At 46.5% G+C, this 22053-nt stretch overlaps 1 protein-coding gene across 2 annotated transcripts in view; it reads left to right on the top strand.

The window, feature by feature from the left end:
* RNF122 (ring finger protein 122) overlaps positions 1-22053 on the top strand; it is a 69976-nt gene that overhangs the window by 42703 nt on the left and 5220 nt on the right. The window contains exons 3-4 of one of the 2 annotated variants that reach the window (XM_078666186.1): positions 277-318; positions 12194-12273. In XM_078666186.1, coding sequence (XP_078522312.1) covers positions 277-318; positions 12194-12273 — 122 coding nt within the window. Of the gene's footprint in view, positions 1-276; positions 319-12190; positions 12274-22053 lie in introns of both variants that reach the window. The other variant, XM_078666185.1, reaches the window with a different exon arrangement.

The following is a 22053-nucleotide window of genomic DNA, read 5'->3' as shown; positions in this document are numbered from 1 at the left end:
TTATTGCCTAGCCTGGAGTTAACTATGGCCCCAACACGAATAGCTTCCTAGTTGCTTAGAATAAACCCAATAATTCAATTGGGGCTAGAAAGGTAGAATGTAATACTTTGGGTCACAGTATTGACTTGATCAACCATAAATATGTTGTTTACCCTGGATCATAATAATGGTACCTGGTTGAAACATGTCCACTTGATTATTGATTTATTTTATTTTGCTTTGTGCTGCGCATTTGTAAACCAGTCCTCAAGATTTCTTGTTTTTCTCCACTCTTAGGTGGTGTTGAAAGGCGATCCCAGGAAGTTGAATTTACATGGAGTAAGTAAGCCCTAAACATTCTTTTTCTTAATGTCTCTACTTCTAGGTCATATGCTATATTTAGTGGGGTAGCAATGAAAATGGTAACCAGATTAGAAGGCATGGATTTATGCAAGTTAATTCCTCCAATTTTTAGCGAGGACCTTTACACCAGAATCAAGGATGAAGCTATACGGATGCACAATCTTGACTAGTTAAACACCCTTTTTCGTTTTAGTGTTTTCAAGCAAAATTGCAGAATGATATCTTAAACATTAAGGAAGCATTACTTTGAGAGTGATTTTGTCACTGTCTGACAGGCGCTTTCTGCGACCCGCAGTAAATTTCACACTCAGCTTCTAGTTTTTTTGTAGTAGACATGCTTCATAAGACACCATCATCATGGCCACTGTGTGCATTCACAGCTAGATCTTCCCTTTGATCGAACACAATCTTTATACCTCCCTCAATTGATCATTGATTTCTTTAATTTCAAAGTATTTTTATAAATTTTTATAAACAAGTACATTAGCATTTCTGTTATGAGGTTAGCCAAACGTAGTTTGTATTGCAGTGATTACAGGAACTTTGAGACATATGTTTAGCTAATCCCCTCTACATTGACTTGCTGGGAGATTAGGCAAAGGATAAAAGAAACAGGAAAGAAAGAGGTGAGAGGAGGATGCAAGAGAGGTTCTGTAGCAATCAGCCTAATTGGGTTTATAGCCATGTGAAAAAGCCGACACCCCACTAGTTAGCCTGTGGCACGATTGACAGTCCTGTGAGGCCCCCCGATGCCTCTTCGGCCCATGGTGGTAGCATTCTAACTTGCTCGCCCCCTGCGATCATTGATTTCTTTACTCTTTTACATCATGAAGATATCCCACAAAAAACCCTGAAAATTCATACCACAGATCTCTTTGGGTGCATGGAGTCCTGCAATACACATCTACATTTCTTAGTGAGATGATTTAAACATTTCTCACACTCCATCGCTTACTTTATAAAGAAGTAAACGGTCTGAACTTGGTGAGTTTATTGCCTAAAACTCACAATTTTGTAAGCTGTTATAGGACACATTCTTTTATATTTTACAGGGGTGAGAATGATTCAAAGTGCAATCCTTTTTAAGTTAACTAAAGTCAAGAAAGATACGCCTGTCCGTCATATTTCATAGCTTTACATCATGGACATAAATTTCCATCTATGCACGAGAGAAAATAATTTCACCATTTTACGATTTTGGGTTTAACAGTCAACTTTTTCACTTGTAACAGAAATACCAGGCACCAGTCAAGGGCAGCTCATAAAAATCAGAAGTCTACCTAGGGGACAAATGTACAGTACTGTAATATTAAACATCAAGTTCATTCACTAACGCTAGCAGACATAGAGAGGTCTACTCTAACCCTCCAAGCTATTTTATATTTAACAACTCTTATTTGTGCAGGTGCCTGCTCAATTTCACTATACACCCTGCAGTTTTATATAAATCTTTTTCTGTAACTGTAAGGCACTTACAATAGGTGCATGCAAACACAACAGTGATGGACAGAATGTGGATCAATGTCACACATTCACCCCAGTCCAAAGATCTGGGCCCAAATCCATCGTTTTTCCACTCCACACCACCCTGGGTTAGACAATGGCGGTATGCAAATCAGCGCTGACCCTGTGCCCCATGGGAACAGTCCAGTCCGAACTACAAAAGCCATGTCCTTCCCAGAACGGAAACAAGCATCCGAGGACCGGCCCGGTTTCGAGGTAACACCTCTCATCAGCCCGGCTAGCTTGATTCCAGTGGTGTGGAGTGCCTGGGACTCACGTCTGAGCATCCCCAGTACACTTAGAGCGGTAATTGCAAACACAACAGTGATGGACAGAATGTGGATCAATGTCACACATTCACCCCAGTCCAAAGATCTGGGCCCAAATCCATCGTTTTTCCACTCCACACCACCCTGGGTTAGACAATGGCGGTATGCAAATGAGCGCTGACCCTGTGCCCCATGGGAACAGTCCAGTCCGAACTACAAAAGCCATGTCCTTCCCAGAATGGAAACAAGCATCCGAGGACCGGCCCGGTCTCGAGGTAACACCTCTCATCAGCCCGGCTAGCATGATTCCAGTGGTGTGGAGTGCCTGGGACTCACGTCTGAGCATCCCCAGTACACTTAGAGCGGTAATTGCAAACACAACAGTGATGGACAGAATGTGGATCAATGTCACACATTCACCCCAGTCCAAAGATCTGGGCCCAAATCCATCGTTTTTCCACTCCACACCACCCTGGGTTAGACAATGGCGGTATGCAAATCAGCGCTGACCCAGTGCCCCATGGGAACAGTCCAGTCCGAACTACAAAAGCCATGTCCTTCCCAGAACGGAAACAAGCATCCAAGGACCGGCCCGGTTTCGAGGTAACACCTCTCGTCAGCCCGGCTAGCTTGATTCCAGTGGTGTGGAGTGCCTGGGACTCACGTCTGAGCATCCCCAGTACACTTAGAGCGGTAATTGCAAACACAACAGTGATGGACAGAATGTGGATCAATGTCACACATTCACCCCAGTCCAAAGATCTGGGCCCAAATCCATCGTTTTTCCACTCCACACCACCCTGGGTTAGACAATGGCGGTATGCAAATCAGCGCTGACCCTGTGCCCCATGGGAACAGTCCAGTCCGAACTACAAAAGCCATGTCCTTCCCAGAACGGAAACAAGCATCCGAGGACCGGCCCGGTTTCGAGGTAACACCTCTCATCAGTCCGGCTAGCTTGATTCCAGTGGTGTGGAGTGCCTGGGACTCACGTCTGAGCATCCCCAGTACACTTAGAGCGGTAATTGCAAACACAACAGTGATGGACAGAATGTGGATCAATGTCACACATTCACCCCAGTCCAAAGATCTGGGCCCAAATCCATCGTTTTTCCACTCCACACCACCCTGGGTTAGACAATGGCGGTATGCAAATCAGCGCTGACCCTGTGCCCCATGGGAACAGTCCAGTCCGAACTACAAAAGCCATGTCCTTCCCAGAACGGAAACAAGGATCCGAGGACCGGCCCGGTTTCGAGGTAACACCTCTCATCAGCCCGGCTAGCTTGATTCCAGTGGTGTGGAGTGCCTGGGACTCACGTCTGAGCATCCCCAGTACACTTAGAGCGGTAATTGCAAACACAAAAGTGATGGACAGAATGTGGATCAATGTCACACATTCACCCCAGTCCAAAGATCTGGGCCCAAATCCATCGTTTTTCCACTCCACACCACCCTGGGTTAGACAATGGCGGTATGCAAATCAGCGCTGACCCTGTGCCCCATGGGAACAGTCCAGTCCGAACTACAAAAGCCATGTCCTTCCCAGAACGGAAACAAGCATCCGAGGACCGGCCCGGTTTCGAGGTAACACCTCTCATCAGCCCGGCTAGCTTGATTCCAGTGGTGTGGAGTGCCTGGGACTCACGTCTGAGCATCCCCAGTACACTTAGAGCGGTAATTGCAAACACAACAGTGATGGACAGAATGTGGATCAATGTCACACATTCACCCCAGTCCAAAGATCTGGGCCCAAATCCATCGTTTTTCCACTCCACACCACCCTGGGTTAGACAATGGCGGTATGCAAATCAGCGCTGACCCTGTGCCCCATGGGAACAGTCCAGTCCGAACTACAAAAGCCATATCCTTCCCAGAACGGAAACAAGCATCCGTGGACCGGCCCGGTTTCGAGGTAACACCTCTCATCAGCCCGGCTAGCTTGATTCCAGTGGTGTGGAGTGCCTGGGACTCACGTCTGAGCATCCCCAGTACACTTAGAGCGGTAATTGCAAACACAACAGTGATGGACAGAATGTGGATCAATGTCACACATTCACCTCAGTCCAAAGATCTGGGCCCAAATCCATCGTTTTTCCACTCCACACCACCCTGGGTTAGACAATGGCGGTATGCAAATCAGCGCTGACCCTGTGCCCCATGGGAACAGTCCAGTCCGAACTACAAAAGCCATGTCCTTCCCAGAACGGAAACAAGCATCCGAGGACCGGCCCGGTTTCGAGGTAACACCTCTCATCAGTCCGGCTAGCTTGATTCCAGTGGTGTGGAGTGCCTGGGACTCACGTCTGAGCATCCCCAGTACACTTAGAGCGGTAATTGCAAACACAACAGTGATGGACAGAATGTGGATCAATGTCACACATTCACCCCAGTCCAAAGATCTGGGCCCAAATCCATCGTTTTTCCACTCCACACCACCCTGGGTTAGACAATGGCGGTATGCAAATCAGCGCTGACCCTGTGCCCCATGGGAACAGTCCAGTCCAAACTACAAAAGCCATGTCCTTCCCAGAACGGAAACAAGGATCCGAGGACCGGCCCGGTTTCGAGGTAACACCTCTCATCAGCCCGGCTAGCTTGATTCCAGTGGTGTGGAGTGCCTGGGACTCACGTCTGAGCATCCCCAGTACACTTAGAGCGGTAATTGCAAACACAAAAGTGATGGACAGAATGTGGATCAATGTCACACATTCACCCCAGTCCAAAGATCAGGGCCCAAATCCATCGTTTTTCCACTCCACACCACCCTGGGTTAGACAATGGCGGTATGCAAATCAGCGCTGACCCTGTGCCCCATGGGAACAGTCCAGTCCGAACTACAAAAGCCATGTCCTTCCCAGAACGGAAACAAGCATCCGAGGACCGGCCCGGTTTCGAGGTAACACCTCTCATCAGCCCGGCTAGCTTGATTCCAGTGGTGTGGAGTGCCTGGGACTCACGTCTGAGCATCCCCAGTACACTTAGAGCGGTAATTGCAAACACAACAGTGATGGACAGAATGTGGATCAATGTCACACATTCACCCCAGTCCAAAGATCTGGGCCCAAATCCATCGTTTTTCCACTCCACACCACCCTGGGTTAGACAATGGCGGTATGCAAATCAGCGCTGACCCTGTGCCCCATGGGAACAGTCCAGTCCGAACTACAAAAGCCATATCCTTCCCAGAACGGAAACAAGCATCCGCGGACCGGCCCGGTTTCGAGGTAACACCTCTCATCAGCCCGGCTAGCTTGATTCCAGTGGTGTGGAGTGCCTGGGACTCACGTCTGAGCATCCCCAGTACACTTAGAGCGGTAATTGCAAACACAACAGTGATGGACAGAATGTGGATCAATGTCACACATTCACCCCAGTCCAAAGATCTGGGCCCAAATCCATCGTTTTTCCACTCCACACCACCCTGGGTTAGACAATGGCGGTATGCAAATCAGCGCTGACCCTGTGCCCCATGGGAACAGTCCAGTCCGAACTACAAAAGCCATATCCTTCCCAGAACGGAAACAAGCATCCGAGGACCAGCCCGGTTTCGAGGTAACACCTCTCATCAGCCCGGCTAGCTTGATTCCAGTGGTGTGGAGTGCCTGGGACTCACGTCTGAGCATCCCTAGTACACTTAGAGCGGTAATTGCAAACACAACAGTGATGGACAGAATGTGGATCAATGTCACACATTCACCCCAGTCCAAAGATCGGGGCCCAAATCCATCGTTTTTCCACTCCACACCACCCTGGGTTAGACAATGGCGGTATGCAAATCAGCGCTGACCCTGTGCCCCATGGGAACAGTCCAGTCCGAACTACAAAAGCCATGTCCTTCCCAGAACGGAAACAAGCATCCGAGGACCGGCCCAGTTTCGAGGTAACACCTCTCATCAGCCCGGCTAGCTTGATTCCAGTGGTGTGGAGTGCCTGGGACTCACGTCTGAGCATCCCCAGTACACTTAGAGCGGTAATTGCAAACACAACAGTGATGGACAGAATGTGGATCAATGTCACACATTCACCCCAGTCCAAAGATCTGGGCCCAAATCCATCGTTTTTCCACTCCACACCACCCTGGGTTAGACAATGGCAGTATGCAAATCAGCGCTGACCCTGTGCCCCATGGGAACAGTCCAGTCCGAACTACAAAAGCCATGTCCTTCCCAGAACGGAAACAAGCATCCGAGGACCGGCCCGGTTTCGAGGTAACACCTCTCATCAGCCCGGCTAGCTTGATTCCAGTGGTGTGGAGTGCCTGGGACTCACGTCTGAGCATCCCCAGTACACTTAGAGCGGTAATTGCAAACACAACAGTGATGGACAGAATGTGGATCAATGTCACACATTCACCCCAGTCCAAAGATCTGGGCCCAAATCCATCGTTTTTCCACTCCACACCACCCTGGGTTAGACAATGGCGGTATGCAAATCAGCGCTGACCCTGTGCCCCATGGGAACAGTCCAGTCCGAACTACAAAAGCCATGTCCTTCCCAGAACGGAAACAAGCATCCGAGGACCGGCCCGGTTTCGAGGTAACACCTCTCATCAGCCCGGCTAGCTTGATTCTTACAATAGGTGCAGTCCTGCAGTATCAAAACGGCAGTGAACAGATTTATATATGTCAACATTACAAGGTAAAAAATGAAATGTGCATAACGACTCGTAGTTCTAAGAACAAAATTCTCACACAACTTAGCACAAAACTTTGCAACTCCACCTTTATTTCTTTTCTAGGTCTGACATAGAGACAGCATCTGTTAACCTGACCTCACGTAATCAGAAAAACACAAATAAAACATACACATCTAGAGGCTTTTGAGTCAACTCTCTGCATTTATTGTTCTGTTCCTCTATTAGTTAAATTTCGTTCCCGGTGACCATAGTATTTATACACAGCATGTGCCAGTGGGTCAGCTCACATGAGCAATTGTCTCTCTTGCATTCTTTGTAAAGGCATTTTGCCTCGTCACATGTGTAAATCGCCGAGGGAGTGCTGTGGGGCGGTGAAGCAGGGGAGGGGCAGGGTGGGTGGGAGTAGTGGAGTCCAACATACGATGGGCAGGAGCAGGGCCGGACTGGCCATAGCGGGCATCGGGCAATCCCCCGGTGCGCAGCATAGGTGGGGGCCGGTTTTGGGGAAAGGGGGGCCGGCCGAGCACTTTGCCAGGGCCCGTTGTGGTTCCCAGTCCGGCCCTGGGCAGGAGTAAGGTAAGTAATTAAATATATAACACTATTTCTTTTGCACGCACTGCATTGCCGAGTTGGCGACGCAGCTCGTGCATGGTAAATAGTTTTATTTATTTAATTGCTTACCTTACTCCTGTCCATCGTATGTCGGACTCCACTACCCCCTAACCTCACCCTTCGCTCCCCGCAGCAGTCCCTCGGCGAGCCGCCACTGGCAAATCCATCTGAAATTAACTGCACTTCAGTGACAGTGGGTCAATACTTTTCTTTTACCATGCGTTGGTCTCTCCAGCCTTTGCCTTTTCTATTTTTGCATTTATCTTTGTGTGGTTAATGTTTCCAAGATACAATAATTGAAAAACAATGGTGGCTGTTTGTGCCAAGAATTCCTGATTTAAAATTTCTGTGATGTGCGTGAGAGATCAAAAGGGTTTCTATTCCTGTTGGCCGCCTTGAAACTCTTGTACTGCTCTATTAAAATTACATGTAATGTACTTTTTTTGGACATTTTAATTTTTATCCAAAGCATATAGTGATTATGTTTATGTAGTGGCATGTTTCATTTATTTGCTTTTTATTTTTGTCTTGTATGCCATCATACTCGCTTGCCAAGGCCAGGCCAACTGGCTTTGCCAGTGTGCGTTTAATCAAGTTTACTGATTAATACTTTGGAGTAAGTGGACACCTCAGCAGGCTTTTTAGCACACCATAGAGTACGGTTCACGCGTATTCTCCAACCTCTTTATATGGAAGTATAATGGAATTTTCACAGGACTACATCCTTATTAATATTGGATACCACTTACATTACCATAGACCATCCTACATGCCAACTTCTAGCAACTTTGGTTAACCTACTGGTCAGTTCTGTTGAAGCAAAGAAAACATTAACCCTTTGAATGTGGGTGGAATTACCTGCGATGCAGCAAAATTTTACACGTCAGACGGCCAGGGGCCGTCTGACGCATCCAAAGGGTTAAACTTGGTTTTGGCCTTCACTGCTTGCTTATCTTTGACTGAGAACTCCCTTTAATTTTCAATGGCGAGATAAGCCCACTTCAGGATCCAGATAAATTGAAATTCCCAGACCTTAACCACATGTCTTTGCATGACTCATTCAGCTCCACTGATGATGGCAGATTCTCTACTGTTGTAAAATACTACAGGAGAACGACCCGTCAACCACGTTGGGATTGGGGTAGATAATCAAAGTTAATAAACGAAATCCCAACTGGTATTATTGAAAAGACAAATAAAATAGATGTGCGTAAAGCATTATGAGAACAGAATGGAGACTCAATACGTTTTTCAAATGTGCTTATGGCATCATGTAATAGATAGAAGTAGTTAGGCAATTTACAGTTGTAACAGCACTGTAGGTAGACAAATAACAACACAACCCAAATTGTACTTGGTGCTGAAAGTGTACAAGTGACATACAGGGTGGCGACGCAAGTGACAATTGTGGTCAGCATAAACTGCGCATAGTGAATGGTGCTTGAATATATACAGTGAAAAATGGAAAACAATTTGGCTCCAACTGAATCGTAAAGCATGAGTTCTGAGTTGAGTTGACTGTAATTAGGATGAACCACACTGTAGGCTGCGCCTTTTATTGCGCTGAGCGGTCGACGACGTTTCGATCCTCATTATTTGGGATCATCTTCAGGACTGGGTTGTAAGGGGCAACGGTGCTGTAGGATACTGGATGCGGTCCGCAGTACTTGATGGGGCGGAAAACACCGTCATGAGCCCATTTGAAAAACTTATTGAGTCACCTTATTTCTGTTCTCATAATGCTTTATGCATATCTATTTTATTTGTCTTTTCAATAATACCAGTTGGGATATTGTTTGTTAACTCAGATTCTCTACTGTAGCATCTTCACCAGCCCTGGAGCATGCAAATAGATTAATGCACATGGGAGCAGCGGTTAAGCATTACTTTATTCTCCAGCATTCGCTTGCACACAGCGCATTACATCATACTTCCCATAACCACACCCTCACGGCTCCCCACATATCATGCAGTTCCTGTTCAGGGTCTGCCCCAGAACCACGAGGGTCCTAGTACACATACCAACAATTTGCTAAATCTACACAGTTTGGGATTTAGCTTTAAAGGTACTACCAATTGTTTAGAATTATACGCGTCTTGTTCCTCTGCTATACGAATACTTTCTAGTTTAGAGCCTTTCCAATCCCTGATCCAGCAGTGAGGAAACCTCAAACTCTAGAGACTGCACTGTATGTGAGGTTTAGTACCCATTCTAGACTTCTCAGTCTCTCTGCTGGATGAGTCTCTTTCTTTGGTTAGACTATCACCTCATCAGTTAATGGAGTGAAATCTTGAGGCTCAGCAGTTGTAGGGCTTTCTTTTACTGGCATAACAATCGTGAAGTGTCAGCTCTATTGTCGTCGGTCAACTAGTATTATCATCGTTCCAAATTAGACTTCTCTTCAAGCATACACAACAGGCCTGTAAACGTGGGTTTCCATTTCAGGCCCCTAATCATTAAACAAAGCCAGGCTTTACTCAGTTCCAGTGAACACCTCAGCTTACTGCTGAGGTTCAGTTGGCCCTTGTGTGGGGTTGACGCAGCAGTTCTCGGGGCTAGTATCATGAAGCCCATTGTCCAAGAACAGTGTTGAAATTAATTTGGAAATAATATAAAGCTGCATCAACAAAGTACTGTCTTTTTGGAACTAGTGAAGGTTTGGACACAGGAGGTTCTCTTAGTATCGGACTTGTGAATAATTTTGCAACAGTCTTGCATTTTTACTTCTAGTTTGCACTTCAGAGGTGGTTTGGTAGCCAGGATAATTTTGAGGTGTTGGTATTTTGGCTGTGGATGCTACCGGTTGTCTTGGGATAGCAGGAGTCACTGGTTCTGAGAATTCCGGTCAATTTGATTTTGTCCGTTTCAAACAACTACTGATGACTATATTTCTCCGAATGCAATTGTGGCAGTTCAGGAAAGGTGTTCTGAAGTTACCTTTACAATACCAAAATAGAGGCCGATGGTTCCCCACCTCCTCATTCACATTTCACCACAGTCCTTCTGCATCATAGATCAATGTGCATTGACATTCCTATGACTACTCCTGGATTATCCCCCCTCTATGAGGGCTATTAAACAAAACGAGGAACATTCTCTTTTTTGGGCTATTTTAGGAAACCATAAACATTACATGCCATAAACGCTTCGCAGATATGTCCAGTATGAGTGTTACCAGTTGTCACATTTGGCAAACAACTGATGAGTTCCCTCAAAGTCAACTCAAAGCTTTTCATTATGGAAATGCAATTCTTCCACACAGTGGCAGCTGATGCTTAACAGGGGTGGCAGGGGGAGGGGTTTGGGAAACAAAATCGACTTACCTTCAGGCCGGTCGCCGCCTCTCAGTCCTCGACACAGGAAGCAGGAGGCAGGAAGCTCTCAGGCTCCCCTAGCCAATCACGAAGCTGCTGTCGTCATGAAAGCAGCGCTGTGATTGGTCTGAGTGCTGTGGTTTGGCACTCACACAGGGCCTGAGAGCCTGTGTATATTCTCTACCCAAGCTGTGCATTACAGCTCGGTGGAGAACATACAATATGAGCATGACTGTTTGGCCGCCCAAAGATGGCCTGCTAAACCGTCATGCACCCTTAAGAGAGTGCCCACTACTCCTTTTGTCAGGGGGCACGCCTCACAGAAATCCAATCAGAATACATTTCCCAATATACTACTACACATTTTCATGAACCCAGCGTGGACTCCTTTATTTTCATCATAGCTTTACCGTAAACCAAAAGGGGATACTCATAACTTCACTGATTCATTACATGTTTTGCTCAAGCATACTGAATCTTTGCTACTTCCCGTATCTCCGTCTTCTCAGAGGTATACAGGATGAGAGATTTCCTTACAGCTTGCTATTTCTCAGAGACCTACTTTACCTCAGTGAAGGATTTATTTGAGAACTTCTAATCGGTTTTGCCTGACACTTTTTGTTCTTTGTTTACCTCAGAGAACACTTGGGTTTCATTCACTCACTCAACCATCCATCCAGCCCGCTGAAAGTCATCAGCAAGCAAAAGGTTCTCATTATGACAGTTACACCTTCATGGATCATGGTAATTCACAATAGTCCTAAATTGATAAGGTTACCTCTCACCTGAACAATTCCCTCCCATATGGAGTAAATGTACTTATTCATACATGATACTAGGTTCTTGGAGCCTCTTACATGCTAACAAAAGGGTCCTAGTTAGACCTTTCAAGCAAGGTATACCATTATATGAGTTCTCAGATTGAGGTCCTCTATGGTTAAAATTGACAGGAAATAAATTCTGTGCGACCGTCTTCTTTTCCCACAGAAACAGCTATCAGCTGAATCACCCTCATAATTCTAGTGTGCCCTTTGTGGCACTGGCCTGTGTGACTGAAGTCAATGATCCTCTCACAATGAAGACTGAGATCCTGGAACATTCACGCACAGTAATTCTCCCCAAACACAAATAAATCAAAGTAGATACAGACCAGCTGCTATCTAAATAGCATATATAGAACCACTGAATTACACTATGATACTTCCATCACCTAGATCCAGCTGCCTGTATTCCTTGCAAAGCTTGAAAGCCAACCCAACCTAATATCCTTCTGCAAAGAAAGACAGACTCTTATTCTCATCCAGTGCACAACATTTGTATAGAGTTCAAAGATCCCACTCATATTGTGCTTGGTTGTCATTGTGGGGTTTTAACACTATCTAAAATATTTAACTCACTGTTTGAATGTGAGGATATTTGAGCTCTGACAGTGTGCCATTGTGGTGATCAAAAGCAGTTAGGGGTGTTCCTGGTTTACTTAGTTTCTACTCTTTCTCGCCCATCTCTGTAGCAGACCTGTGCAGTGTGCCTAGATGACTTCAAGGTGAAGGAAGAGCTTGGAATCCTGCCATGCCAGCATGCCTTTCACCGCAAGTAAGTTACTAACATAAATGTCACTCCATCAATAAGTAATATAATTCTGTCATTTGACTGTGTTCAGAAGCCAGTTGTTAGTCTGATGCTTACCACAGAGTGAGTGCTTTTCACAGATGTTACAGAGGTGGAGTGAATCTTGCAGTATCACCTCTAAGCAACCTGTTCGCTTGGAGGGTTGAATTGGAGTTGACTGAGGCACATGGAACAGCTAACATTTTTGAACAGGGGATTGAGTGGAAATGCTCCATTAAGACTGACTATGACCTCAATATATACATATAGTTATACACCCCCTGGCACTATGCAAACAATTTTAAAAGGACAAATAATCTGCGATCAAGGGTATTACAGGCTGTTGTATAATTAAACGAAAAGGTTATTGAATACAGTTCCTCCCAGGCATAGAAAAACATTGACCATCACACGTTTTGCAACCTTTGTAAATTAGAAGACACAAATGTTCCCAGACCTTGAATCATCATGCCCTTTTTGGGGTATTAAAGATGCATAATCTTATATGGTATTTCAGGTAGAGCACTGTATCTCAAGCTCCTAACATGACTAATACCAGCCCCATAAGAAGCGGTATTTCAATGCAAAAAATCATGAAACACATAATGGTCAATGTTTTTTTAATATCCAGGAGGAAATGTGTGTTCAAGAAAACCTTTTTTTAATTATTCATTAGTGTCTGAGACTAGATTTCACCCAGTAAAGGCAGAACACAACAGACAACTTTTCTACACAGCCCTCCTCCACATTCAATCCATTGCCATTTAAATGTAACACAAAGACTGTTCTCAGGAGATCCACTTGGCATACCTGCACACGGAACACCACAAAAGCAATTCTGGAATAAATGTAAAACCATCCACTTCTCACAAGAGCCAACTTGGGAAACGATTACCAAGGTAGTATAACACTGAAAATAAGTTGAATGTCACTTTTCTGGTACTGCCATCCATAGCATCTTAGATCAGTCCATTAGACCTGTTTGCTCTGCTATGCTAAATTGAGTAAAGAGTGGCCAGCCGGCCATCCTTCACCCGATACAGAAGTATAAATCGAACAGGGGCAGGCCTGGCATGATGGCCTCTTGGAGCACTTCTGATCTACTATATGAGGTAGTTCTGAAGTGTTGCCGGGTGACCCATTCATTTTAAGACTGGGTGAGTGGCATATTTTGCATTTTGTAAATATTCCTTGTGGTGCCAGGTGTGGGGCAAAACCAGACACGCATTCATGCATCAGCAGCAATTACCCATCCTGCTTCCAGGCCAGTCCTGTAGACATGGGAAGCTATCATTCTCCCTGTGGGGCTCTAAAACCAATTTCGAAAACAAATATTTTTTTTAAGTGCATGCAGGCAGTCACTATTCACTGACGTGTGTACTATAAAAAACGTCATTTTTGCAACTGGCTTTAAAGGTTGTAAAGTGTGTTTAAATTTAATCAGCATCATCCGACCCGGTTAACAGACAAAAACCAGTCACACCTTCACCAAAACCACTTCCCACTCTTCCAACCTACCAGGAAAATGCTTGGTGCGTGATCAGGCCAGCCTGGATCTGTTTGTTTTAGCTGCAGTGTGGGAATAGCAAGATATAATGTGTACATTGGCACAATGGTACAGATAGGCTAAGACGTCCGTGCACTGGATTGGAAGGAAAAAATCTGGAGTTTTGCCAAGTCTGGCAAGTCTCTTAGGGCTTCAGGGGTCCTCTTCAGGTACCAAACATTCCGCCTTTGGATTGGGTTCCTTCTGGCCAAGTAGCCCTTTGGAAGGTGGATTGCCAGCCTTTCTGCCCCTTCTCTTGGCTCTAGAGACCTAGGCCAGTGTGTCATGCTCCACAACCCCTGGCCAATATGTGCTGTGGTAGTTGAAGAACCCCATTTGAACCCATTCAGGAAGACTCCGCATTGCTGCATGAGTTCTTCTCTCCACCTCTGCCCAAGCAGAGTTTTCAAGATCATTGTCTAGTAGATTTTCTACTTTGATGGCAGAGAATACAGCTATTATCTTTTAGTCTGTGACTTCTGCCCACTCAAAGTCAAACACAGCCATAGGGTGTGAATCTGTGACATTTTCAGCATTGGCAATCTTGTGCACATCTTCTGGTATGATCTGGTCTGTGGAAACCAGTTTGGCCATCATCATGGTTACACTGGGACCTGCATTCCTTAGAGCCTCCACCTCATAAATATTTTGCCACTGTTGGTATTTCTCTGTTTTTAGGGGCCATTGAGCCAAATGTTCAATGTTCCCCCTTCCCATGGACACTAAGATGTCCTCTGTGTATTGTCTCTAGGGGCTAGCTTGCTATCCATATACTAGCCAATGCCTTGGAATAGTCACCGGTGGGTGCCTTCTTTGTGCACATTGAATCTTCCCTCTTGTATTCTGGCAAATTACAATCAAAACACACTCCAGCCTTTGAGGGGTGGAACGTCTTTCTCTGATACTCACTCCCCTTTGGATGGGATGTGGTTCTGGACTCCCCACTTTGGCATCTTTTGGGCACTTTTTGGGGCTATCCTTTTTATCATTATCCAATCTTTCCCCAGAAGCGAAGGGGTGTGACAATTTTTCTTTTGGCCACTTCCCAGGGACTTTTTGCAGACCTGGGTATGAACCAATCATAAGCTATCTTGCTCAGGGCATTTAGGCCACGCACCTTAGAGTCCACCAGATGCTGATGTACCTTCTCTGAGTGACAATGTGTCAAAATGTGATCCTTAACCGCTACATTGTATAGCCCTTCAAATGTGCCTACTTTGTTGCCTTTAATCCAACCATCTTGTGACTTAACTGAGGTGTCAACTAAGTGAACCCATGTCTGTGAAGCCCCCTTCTGTGTTGTCCTAAGCTTCTATTTATACTCTTCAGAGGCCCAATAAAGAGTTCAATTAGTGCTGCCTTCATGTGTGGGTAGAACTCTGCTATCTCATCCTCCAAGTGAGAAGTCTGTCCCTACAAGCTTATGGTACTAACTCCCATACCAGTGTCCCCCAGTGTTGTGTATCGACCTTCCTCATTCTGAGAGCTCTTTCATATGAGGCCATCCAATTATCTATGTTATCCCCTGGACTTAACTAGAGACAATCTCTTTGGGCAATCTGACATTAAAGGCAACCCCGGCCGATCTTCTCTGTTTTCTAGGTCCAGCCTGGCCCCTTCTCTTCTCCAGGGCCACTCTTTTCTTAGCCAGGACAATGGCTCTCTCCTCCACATCCAGTGTTGCTGTGCTCTCTTGCAGGGACCTCTGGCTTGTGATGGAGCCTGCTTGACTATTGACTCTGGGACCCTTGTCCAGTGAAAGGGGGTAGGTTTCCACCTGCCACATCCACAATACTGTTGTTGTCCTCCATATCATCTTCTTCCCCACTTTCTTGGGACATTTCCTTTTTGAGGTGTGCAGCTACACTGTGGGCCGCCTCCCAAGCTCTGAGGGCCTTGATCAATTCATTAATTTATTCTGGCTTTGCCCCCATGTTGATCTTCCTGTCCCTACAAAGGGCCCTTGGCTCATCTCCCTTGAGTGAGGAGGGACCAGGCAGGTCTAACTCCATGTTTCCTTGTTGCAAAAGTGACTCCTGAGACTTTTCCAAAAGATTTTTGACGGTGTTCCCAAGCTTTGGGGCTAGCAGGAAACATTGCCACAACTTTCTCAACACTTTCTCAGCTCTTGACATTTTTTTTACAATTCATTTGGAAACAAATCCTTTGGAGACAACACAACTAGACAACTGCTCGGAAAGTACCAAAAAATGTTTCTAGGTGTCCACTTGGCAGATTCTAAGTGGTTTTAGGACTTCAACAACTGTATGGTACTGCTAAACATAAGTTCTGCCCCCCCCCTGGCACCAATTTGTGGAAATTAGGTGTATTATATGGAGTGGTTGTGCAACCTCACCATGTAATGTATTTACGAACCCCTTTAGGATCAGTAGGATTTGTTTGTTAAACTTTCTAGCTCAACCCTGGGTAACTGTGTCTCTGGGCAGCAAGGCCTACTAAAAAAGAAACATGAATAAAGCATGTAAACAGCACCAAAACTATTGAAGAAGAAATACACTAGACACTCAAGAAATCTTAAACAAATGTATAAAAATAGGTTGTATTTTTATAGATTTTTAGACATCACAATGAAAAAGATCCACTGGAGGGTCCCATTGATATGGATTTTACAAGGTATACTAAATAAAAGCATTTCACTTAACTGGAAACAAACATTTGCAAATTCAACAAATTTGACACATGGATACTTTTACAACACAAAGTTGGACTAGTTGTATTGCAGTCACTTAGAGTCACTTTAATCAACTAGCTCCATTAGGCAGCTAGTCAGGGAGACCACCAAGGTCCTCAGAGACAATTATCTAAACAGGTGAAGCAGTCTTCAGGGAGTTCCAGGCACTTTATTCTTTGCTATCGTTTCTAACGAGGCCACGCCCCCCGCCCTCAGTTACCTCTAGAAAAGATGTGCATCCACCGTACGCGCAGCGGACGGGCGCAGCGGGCGCGCCGTTTGCGCGCCGAAGGCGCGCCTAAGGCAAGCCCGTCCGCGCCTGGCCCGTGCCCAGGGCCAGTCCCCCTGCCTGTCTGGCTGTCTCTGGCCTCACGTGCTGGACCAAATCCCAGCTTCTCCTCCTAAAACCCACAACTTGCCCCTCCACTACACGATGTAACCCCGAGCACTTGGAGGCCGCCTCTTTTCATTGCACTAAATGTAATTTTACGCTCCCGCCTTGTAGCCTTCTCCCCTCTCTCTGTCCTAGCCTGCCAAATCGCCTGTTCCCCCCCCCTGACGCTGAAAGCAGGTCTGATTAACTGCCGCTCTCTGCCCCGTCATGCCAACGAGATATGGACGTCAATCGTCTCCGACGCCTGGGATATCCTGTTCCTTACCGAGTCTTGGCTCACTGATTCCTCCACTCCCGATATCCATCTTGCTACTCCACCAGGCTACATCTTAAAGGGCATTAATCGTGCAGGAGGCAAACTAGGAGGTGGTCTTGCTATCATCCTAAAATCCCACCTCAAGCTGTCCATCACCAAACTGACGAATATCGGGATGATTGAAGCTATGTACTTCACCATATCGCATACCGCTGCAGTAATATTGGCGGGTACATTAGTCTACAACCCTCCTACTGCCTCTACTCTCTCATTAACTGCACTGACCCACCTGTTGGCGGATCTTTCCCTCAAACACCAACATTTTTTGGCGCTAGGAGACTTCAACCTCCACATGGACAATCCTCTCTGCTCGAAAGCTAACAACCTACTAGAAACAATGCAGAGTCTGAACCTACTTCAGTTAGTCAAAGGCCTCACACATACAGCTGGGCATACCCTTGATCTAATCTTTACTAACTTCTCTAATATCATAGTCCTTCCTTCCCTTCCTCTCACTTGGTCTGACCATCATCTGGTCCCTTTCAACCTCGTTCTAAACTCGAAACCCGCCCCTACGATCCTCAGAAAAGAGCTGGAGAGAAAATGGCATAAAGTCACCTGTGCCACTTTTGACCCCGTATTCCACTTTCAACCGGACCCTCTCTCCAGTGACATTGATGGAAATGTCTCTAGACTCAATTCTGCATTGCTCCATGCCATCGACTTCATCGCCCCCCTCAAACCCATTTCTTCCGCTAGAACCCGCCCCTCTGCCCCTTGGTTTTCCACTACCCTTCGCGAAGAAAAAAGCAGATGCAAATTACTTGAACGCAAGTGGCGGCATAACTACGACCCTGAAGCCAAAGTTATTTACAAAACCGCTCTGAAAAAATTTCTCAAACAAAAAAAAAGCACTATGAGAGACTACTTCTCACTACAAATCTCCAACGCCATTAACTCCTCAAAAATCATTTTTTAAATTGTCAAGGAATTCATAAATCCTCCCGCTAGGGCCACGCAGAACACACCCAGCCAGGCACTTTGCGATGGACTTTCGGACTATTTCCTTGATAAAATTGACAAAATCTGTACCTCATTCCCTACTGAGGTATCCCCCCTGATCCCCAACGTGAGGGGCCGGGAACCTGCCTCCCTGCAGTCTTATAACAAGCTGACTCTTGACACCGCACTCCGGCTATTCACTCAATGCAGATCTGGCTCCCCCTCCGACCTAATCCCTGCCAGAATCATGGGTGACCTAGCTCCCTCACTAGCTAACTCCTTCCTCTCCATTTGGAATGCCTCCCTCCATCATGGCATCTTCCCAACCTCATGGAAGGAAGCACTGCTGGTCCCCATTCTGAAAAAGCCCGATGCCGATCCTACTAAATTCCCTAACTACCGCCCCATTTCCCTCCTCCCCAAACCCGCAAAAATACTGGAAAAGGCCGTGCAGCTGCAACTAACAGAGTATCTGGAGGACCACTCTCTGCTGCACGACTCTCAGTCCGGATTCAGAGCGGGTTTCAGCACTGAGACCGCTCTTCTGGAAGTAGCTGAGACTATCCGTGAGTGTGTGGATAAGGGCGAGGAGGCCATGTTTGTCCTCCTCGACCTATCCGCCGCTTTTGATACGGTCTCCCACAAAATCCTGCTAAACCGTCTCCAGCAGGTCGGAATCGGTGGCTCCGCGCTCGCTTGGATTGAATCCTTCCTCACTGGCAGAAAACAGAGGGTGATGCTTAGGCCTTTTAAATCAGAGGGTAAACCCCTGCTGTGTGGTGTTCCGCAAGGCTCTGCCCTCAGCCCCCTGTTTTTCAACGTCTATCTCGCCCCCCTGGCCGCTGTGGTGGAATCTTGTGGAGTCAGAGTGGTATCTTACGCTGATGATACTCAGTTGATATTCTCCTTCAGAGACCACTCTGACTCCACTTTTGCCAACTTCCGACAATGTCTGGACAACATCTGTGGCTGGATGACCAACAATCACCTAAGACTGAATGCTGATAAAACAGAAGTTCTGTTTTTTAACCAGAAAAGTCCTATCTCCTCCTCCCTGTGGTGGCCCACAGCACTTGACCCTGCGCCCTCCCCTGTCCACTCAGTACGTAACCTAGGCTATCAGTTCGACGACTCACTTTCATGCAAAGCACAAGTCAACAAGGTCACTTCTGCCTGCTTCGCAAAGCTACGCATGAGCATGATTAAAAAAATCCTTCCCTACCTCCCATTAGACGCCCGCCGAACAATCACTCAGGCCCTCAGGCCCTCATCACCTCTCACCTGGACTACGCCAACAGCTTATACGCCGGCGCTCCTCAATATCTGATCGATCGGCTCCAGATCGTTCAGAATGCTGCGGCCAGACTGATTGGCAACATCCCCTACCGTCAGTCTGTTGCCACCTATCGTAAAGATCTCCACTGGCTTCCCATTGCTAGCCGCATTGAATTTAAGATCCTCACGCTCGCTTTCCGAGCCATCAACGGTCTTGGCCCCAGCTACCTGAAAAAGCGAGTGTCAATATCCCAATCCACAAGATCACTAAGATCTAACAACTTACGCCTTCTGATTTCACCCCGCTTTCGACGCTCCAGAATGGGCGGCAGAGGGTTCAGCGTACTCACTGCCAAACTCTGGAACTGCCTCCCAACCGACCTCAGGTTCTGCCCGTCCGAATCCATCTTCCGTGCTAAACTAAAAACCTGGCTGTTCTCTAGATCATGATTCCTGGCTTGTAATCAGCTCATTCCGCCCCTCCTCCTTTGAGGTCTGGTTCTAGCGCCGGGACACCCCCTCGGGGGTAGCTGCGCGCTGTATAAGCTACATAAATAAATAATAAATAAATAAATAATGGGAGTGGTCCTGATGCAAAGGACACAGGATGCTAAAGATGCCTAATGATGCTGTAGATGAAATGCGTTCAGCAGGGTCTTCCTCTGGCTACTCCTGGGTCTACAAGAGGGTGAGGTGGTCCTGACCATGAGGTCGACGTCCATTGAAGTCCTCTTGGTTCTGGTAGAAGTCCATTTGCCACTGAGCTACCAGTTGCCCGGGATCGCAGTCACAGCCAAATCCTACCCTGGGAGATAACTCGTCTTCTGGTCGGGCAACCAAGCTTCACTTCAATGACTTGCTGGGGTCTAGAGGACTCAGGTGCATCTTTGAGCATCAGGTCCTGGTCTTTGGTGCTGCAAAGCGGCTGTTAGTGGCTGCCTGAAGATTCTGGGCTACCAACCTGTCCTAGTAGGCTTCTTCAGCTGTTGTGGCCAGTGCTGCGAACAGGAAGTCAACCAACTGACCCTTGCAGTCTCTTGCTTTGGCTGGGCTCCAGAGACGGCTTCTCTACGAGCATGACACAGCAGGCACACACATCCCCTTCACTTTTGCGAGCCACCAGGTTTAGCAGGTGCAGTCCACGCAAGTGCAGGCTCTCTTTATCAGTTCCACGATGCAGCAGGGCAGTACTTCATCGGTCCTTCTTCCAGTCCAGTCGACATCTGAGTTATGGATGCCAGGGGTGCCCTTTTTAATGCTCAGAAACTGCCCTGAGGGGAGACGCAGTGAGTAGCTTATATGTTAATAGGCTCCCTCCGATCTGACAATCCCTTCCTGGGAAGTGTGGCATCTGGCTATCCCAAAGTGCACCATTCTGTCCACTCCCAACATGACAAAACCCCTTTATGAGTGTCCAAAGCTCCCAAGCCCAACCCAGATGTGTGGTTACCAATGGGACTACATGCCCCTGAGAAATCGATTTGGCAACTGGTTTCCCCTTCCCTGTCCCTAGTGCTAGCGCTATCTACCTAGACAAATCTCCCAAGTGTTACCCATTTGCCTTTCTAATGCGGCTTTTCCTTTGAAGATCGCCTTTTGGGCCAACACCCTTGAGACTTCCTGCAGGAAGGAGGTAACACCTCTCTCTAGTGCAGGCTTCTATTGTCTCCTTACCTGGGTGTCATTAACATGACTCCCCAAGAGGGCAGAAAGCTGTCTTGGGAAAACGCTCCTTGTGTAATCTTTCAAGGCACAGGAGCTAAAAGCAACAAAGTGGCAACTTTGTAAAAGTTGCACACTGACACTTGTTACAATAATTTCGACTTGAAAATCAAGTCTAGTTTAATGTAACGAGTTGTTTGATCCCCTGGAGTATCAGCTTTGGTCACACCATTCAGGAGTTAGCACAGCTGAGGGTTCAGAATGTAACCCTGTACTTGTCAATGGGGCAACCAAGCCTTTCCACAGTAAAAACGACAGTTTTACGTGATTACTACCAGAACATGTAAAATACAGATTCTGCCCATGAAATATGCTCTACCCTGCCTTCTGGCTCGGTGTGCCTGCCTTGAATATCTTGCAGAGGGAAGTTTGGCTTTGTCAGCGCTTTAAATGGCAAAGTTAGGTTAGCAGTTTTAAACAGCTCTTCCAGTCTGAAAAGGCAGACTGGGAGACCCATTATTCTTGTGTCACACTCAGGGTGGCATAACCAGTGCTTCTATTGATTGGGAGACCCCCTAACTTACATGCTTGGGTACCCCGGCTACCATATACTAGGAACTTACAGGTAAGTTAGCCTAAGTTACTTGGGTATAACCAATGTAACATACACGTTTTGGGGTCAGAGCACTGGCACTGAGGGCTGGTTAGCAGGCCTCAGCACACTCTCAGAGTTGAAAAATCAGCAGCTTCAGTCCACAACTTGGGGTGACCATACAGAAAGAATAATTTCCTTACATACCCTATGACCTTCTCTATAGAATTCACAAATATAAGATGGTCAAGCTCTAAAAGTAAAGAAGTGGTTAAGATAAGGTAACAGTGGTAACTATAAGAATGCATTCTAGTGGTTCTGTACTGGGGGGCAGGTTAGTCACTTA

Source organism: Lissotriton helveticus, chromosome 11 (assembly GCF_964261635.1).
Source record: "Lissotriton helveticus chromosome 11, aLisHel1.1, whole genome shotgun sequence".
NCBI classification, from domain to species: Eukaryota; Metazoa; Chordata; class Amphibia; order Caudata; family Salamandridae; genus Lissotriton; species Lissotriton helveticus.
The sequence above is the reverse complement of the archived record's forward strand: the minus strand, read 5'-3'. Positions and strand labels throughout refer to the sequence as shown.